The sequence below is a fragment of the Poecilia latipinna genome, unplaced genomic scaffold (genome assembly GCF_001443285.1).
Source record: "Poecilia latipinna isolate Pla-1442-1.1 unplaced genomic scaffold, P_latipinna-1.0 Scaffold5391, whole genome shotgun sequence".
NCBI lineage: Eukaryota > Metazoa > Chordata > Actinopteri > Cyprinodontiformes > Poeciliidae > Poecilia > Poecilia latipinna.
This window is the reverse complement of record NW_015118007.1, coordinates 6,551-11,436: the sequence shown is the minus strand read 5'-3', so window position 1 is coordinate 11,436 and position 4,886 is coordinate 6,551. Positions and strand designations below refer to the sequence as shown.

Here is a 4,886-nt window from a genome sequence, read left to right as displayed (position 1 = left end):
AAGTTTGGTGAGTTTTTGAATATGATAAAACCCCCAAAAAGCCAATTCATTTGGCACAAGAACTATAATAATAATAATAAACAGCACAATTTCAAGAGGCCTTCGCAGCGCTTAGCTGCTCGGGCCTAAATATATGTATTCCACTCTCCAGTACACATTAAACATATCTTTGCCAGCACAAGAACATTAGCAAGCCCCCAACAATGCCTGGTTGTATACTGTATGTCCTCCAAGACAACAGACCTCAGCTGGGTTAATGTCAAATAAAATCCGCTACATTTGGAACATATTCAAATCCAGTTTTCTGACTGCCAAATTTCTCCACTGGTACCTCATTATTTTGGCGAGTCAGGTCATTTCCGACCAGAGCGATGTCCGCCTCGAGCTGCTCCACGTTTGGGTCCAGCCACCTCACAGCACCGCTGTATCCATCAACCCGAAGCTGGTAATGATGGAGACGAATGCGCCCAGTTTCATGGAGAACATTGCAGCGCAATGGGGGAAAAAAAAATGGCCGTGGTATGAACTCCTGTAGGAAATGTTTTATGAGCCCGTACCTTTGTTTGCGAGGCATCAGCCTCCAGCAGGCTCAGCCCGGGGAGGCCGGCGGTAATGTTCAGCACCAGCTGACACAGCAGAGCCACTCCACCGTCCTCTTTCTCCAAGTCCACCAGCAGAGCACAAGCACAGCTGTCACATCCTGTCACAAAACACGGGCTTTAATGTCGACTCTTCACGTCCAAACTGTAAAATGAACTCTGAGCGTTAACTTGCCGTGGCAGGGATCGCCGCCGCTGCCGTTAGCCCCCGTGGCGCACTCTGTCAGAGGGATGAGACGATAAGGTGGCTTGCATCACATCAGGGCCACTTAATCTGACACTAAAAGCACCACTGAGCCTGAAAGGACTGCTGAATAAAGTCCTTGGTGGAGCTGCAAACACCTGACGGTGTAATCTTGATTGACAAGAGTTGGAAATAGTTTAGTATTACAACAGGTCGTTTATTATTATTCAAATTCTCCTGGTGTTGCAGCAGCTGTCATAATGCCATGTTGTTAAAACAGAGAGGTACCTGAACCTGTCCGGACTCCGGCTCTTCAACGCCACTGAGTTAAGGTCAGTTCATTCCTTTTTTATTTGTTTATTTTTTATTTATTTTTATTTTATTGCTTCTGGGTAGTTTTTCTGGGTTGCTCTGTCATTTACACCTCTCCTCTATGTTTAAGTTCCTGGATTTTCATTATTTGCTACTCGCTCCCTCTGCTACCTCGTTCCGTTTACGTCAGTAGTCCATATCCGGCCGCCTGTGTTCCTATAAGTTGCTTATTTCTTTAATTTTTTTAAACTAAATTGCTTTATTTCAACCTACATCTGGGTCCATCCCAGTTGCAATCATGACTCAAAACAGGGCTCAGACGAAGGGGACACCGTCCAAATAAGCAGTTAGCTTGTAGAAAGGTAGTACTTGTTATATTTATAAAATATTTAACTTTTTGCTGTAGTTTTCCAACAGTGAGCCTCTGAGATTTCATTTTACCTCCCTGTCCGTCTTGTGATAAGATAAATATGACTCCTCATCCAGCCTTGTGGCCACAGCTGAAAGAGACGTGGCCTCTACATGTTGCGCCACATTTACAAATGACTGATGAACTGTGAATCGGACACTCTGAAGAACTTCAAAATGTTGAAATTTAGATTTCAAGAATACTTTAGTTGCATTTCAGTGACAGAAATTGCCAATAATGGTAGCAATTTTTCAAAAACGATTGTCTCTTAAAAGTGTTTTCCACTCCCAACTAACGAAAAGCGCTAAAAAAAAAAAAAAAACATTAAAGGGCCGTTTACACAAATTTTCTAGGGGTGTCGATGTGTAAAAGGTGCTGGCTCTGGTTACATCTTTAGATGTCATGTTGTTACTTCAAATCTGATTTTCGTAGCTAAAATTTGTCCCCACTCACCTCCAGTCAGAGAGTCACAGCCGCTTAAGCTGCTGTCTGCGCAGCTGCAGGGTTTGCAGGTGTCTCCAGGCACCATGGGGTTACCATAGTAGCCAAATGCACACCTTCAATGTGAAGATGTTTGTATACAGTGTAAGATAGTAAAGTTCAGATGATTATTGTTTAAATACCGAGTTTGTGCCTCACCTCTCGCAGCGAGCTCCACTGTAGCCTCTTTTACACAAACACTCAACAACTCCTGGGCTGACGTCGAGGCAGGCTACCGCAAAACTGCAGGGGTGAAAAAAAAAACGTATTCAAAATATACAAACATGTTAATAAAAATATGTGAAACTAGAACCTATAACAGAGCATTATAAACTGTTGGCATTGGTACAGTGACATAGATCATTTACAATGCGACTGCTCTTGTATTCACACTCTTAAAAGCTTTTGATTAGTTTTCAGAGTCTGTCGGCATCATGCGGTTTGACCTGACAGCATTTTGCAGAGATTCCTTGGGGAAGTCGTCTGAATCTGTCAGATTCTGAGGGCATTTCTTGCTCACAGCCCTCTTCAGGCGACCCCACAGATTTTCTGTTAGACTGACATCTGAAACCCGAACAGGGAATCATAAAACTTTCATTTTCCTTTCACGAGATCTTTGTTTTGTTGATTTTTGACATAAGTCAGGACAGAAAATCATCTTCAGCTTTCACAGCAGACATCTGACTACCTCTAAGTAAAGTAACCACAGAGAATGATGCTGCCACCACCCTGCTTCAGTGTGGTTATGGTGTTCATTTTAGTGAACATCAGTCCTTTTTGTCCAAAATACCTTGTGAAAATGAACCGAAAATGTATATATGCAATTTCATAGGATATCTCAAAAGCTTTAGGGAGATTTCACATGTTTTAGGCTTTTGTCTAACAGACTTCAGTGTCGCTGCACCTTCCCTCCTGTATTCTCATTATATTAGAGATCAATCCATTTTTCATACCGTCATTGTTCTCCCGCATGTCCTCTAGCTACCAAAGGATTTATATTAACACAAAAGAATGTTTTGAAAAATTCTCCTAACTCTTGAATTCCACGATGAGATTATTGTTGATCCTTTGAGCTCTCGGCAAACCGTGACTTCAGCTTAAAAAAAAAAACTGCATCTGAGAAAACGGCGGAAAAATCCTACTATGACATCTGAACTTTATTTAATTGTAATCGGATTAACTATGAATGCTGAATCAAAAGTTGCTTTATTAAGGTTGCGTATCGGGTCACTGTAGCATTTTGCTGTTGTTTTGTCTGCCATTGTTTTCTTCCTTACAGATTTGAGTTGAATAACCCTGCGATTGTCTCGTTTGTCATGTCACAAACTTTAAATGTTAACAAGTGTATGTATGTGTGCATGTGTGTGTGCGTGTGTGTGTGTGTTCACTTTGTACAGCCACTGTAACTGTAATGTTGGTCATTAGATGCTGACTTGTTGTGTGTGGAGGGACAGGGACAGGCTCGGCAGGTCCTGTTGGGGGCGTGTCCGTGGAAACCTTCCCTGCACCGCTCACATCGATCCCCCACGGCGTCAAACCGGCAGTTCTGGAGGTCACACAGACAAAACATATTTTTCCCACAAAAGTGACAGCCTTACAGTACGATGAAGCATTTTGCACCTTGCTTGTGAGCGTACGCTTGAAACCAGATATCTACGTACAACGGATAAAAACAAAAAAAAAAATTCTCACTGTCTGAAGCTATGTCAGAACAAAGTTTTTTTTTTTGTTTAGTTAGAATTAAACAAAATTACTTCCATTTGCTACATTTAAGAAAAGTTAGTGAGAACATGTTTTTTTTAGATATTATCATAGATAACTGTTTTTTTTTAAACTGCATATATCCGGTTTCAACTGGACGTGTATTGAAGCACCGACCATGCAGTTCCCCGTTTGTGCATCACACAAATCAGAAAGTCCGTTGCAGCGGCATGGCACACACCGTCCCTTACTTGGTCCTGTTCGTTCTCTGTAGAAGCCAGGGCTGCACTTTCATGCAAGACAAAACAAAGCTGCATGACCTGGTTCATTTCACATGCAAGACTGAGGTGAGCTGGTGAGGAAAGTTATAAGGAGTGCTGGATTTCTCTGTAAGCAATTCTGACATTACACCTTTTCATTAAATGTGGCTAGATGGGTGATTTACAGTTTGCTCTTGCATTGTTTTGTCTTCCTTTGAGACATATCTGTCTTATTTCCTATCAGAGACATCCTCTCCATTGAAAATAAACCATTTAAAATCTAAATATGCCATGGGTGGGGATTTTTTTTTTTTTAGTGTAACTATAAGTACTGAAATATTCAAGCTACAGAATTGTGTTCATTCACTGCCTGGCACAAAATATGGCTACAATCTCTAAAATTTGAATGCAAGTCACGTCTTTTCATTTCAGATTATAAAAATAAAACCCCATTAACCTCAGCACGCATCACATTTCCAGACAAAACCTCTAAATTTGCCGATTTACCTCGGGGACAGCACTTGCTGTCTGGTCGCTGACGGAGGGATCACAGAACTTTTTCGTGCCACTTTTCTTCCAAAGCCACCGAGTGTCTCTGTCGTGCCAGCCTTTTGAATTGCTCTGAGCACAAAGGCAAATTGGAGCAAAAGAGAAAAACAACCACAGTGCAAAGCATAGCAAAGGCGCTTTCTGCTTCATTATGCGTCTTTCAGCTTCGCCTCATTAGGCGAGCTGTGCAGAAATCCTTCTTCTTAAGAGCAATGTGTGTCTTTGTACTGCAGGCTACGCGCTGCAGAAAGTGAACCTTGGAGCTTTTCGGGGTGAAAATAAGTTTAGGTTCAAAGTTCACCGAGGTGTGGCCACACTTGCAGGCATGAATTTGTTCAAGAAAGCAGTGGATAATGAAGAAATTGAATGAAGCGAGATGAAAGCAGGAGAGA

At 41.9% G+C, this 4,886-nt stretch overlaps 1 protein-coding gene across 1 annotated transcript; it reads right to left on the bottom strand.

The window, feature by feature from the left end:
- Positions 1-331: 331 nt before the first annotated feature.
- LOC106943512 (laminin subunit alpha-3-like) lies at positions 332-4,880 on the bottom strand (the record flags this gene model as incomplete). Its single annotated transcript, XM_015026816.1, has 8 exons — positions 4,453-4,880; positions 3,863-3,973; positions 3,418-3,530; positions 2,144-2,227; positions 1,958-2,061; positions 775-819; positions 558-700; positions 332-442 (listed from the first exon to the last, which is right to left on the bottom strand). Coding segments are annotated over exons 1-8 (903 nt in total), but the record flags the coding sequence as incomplete, so codon positions are not given.
- Positions 4,881-4,886: the final 6 nt, after the last annotated feature.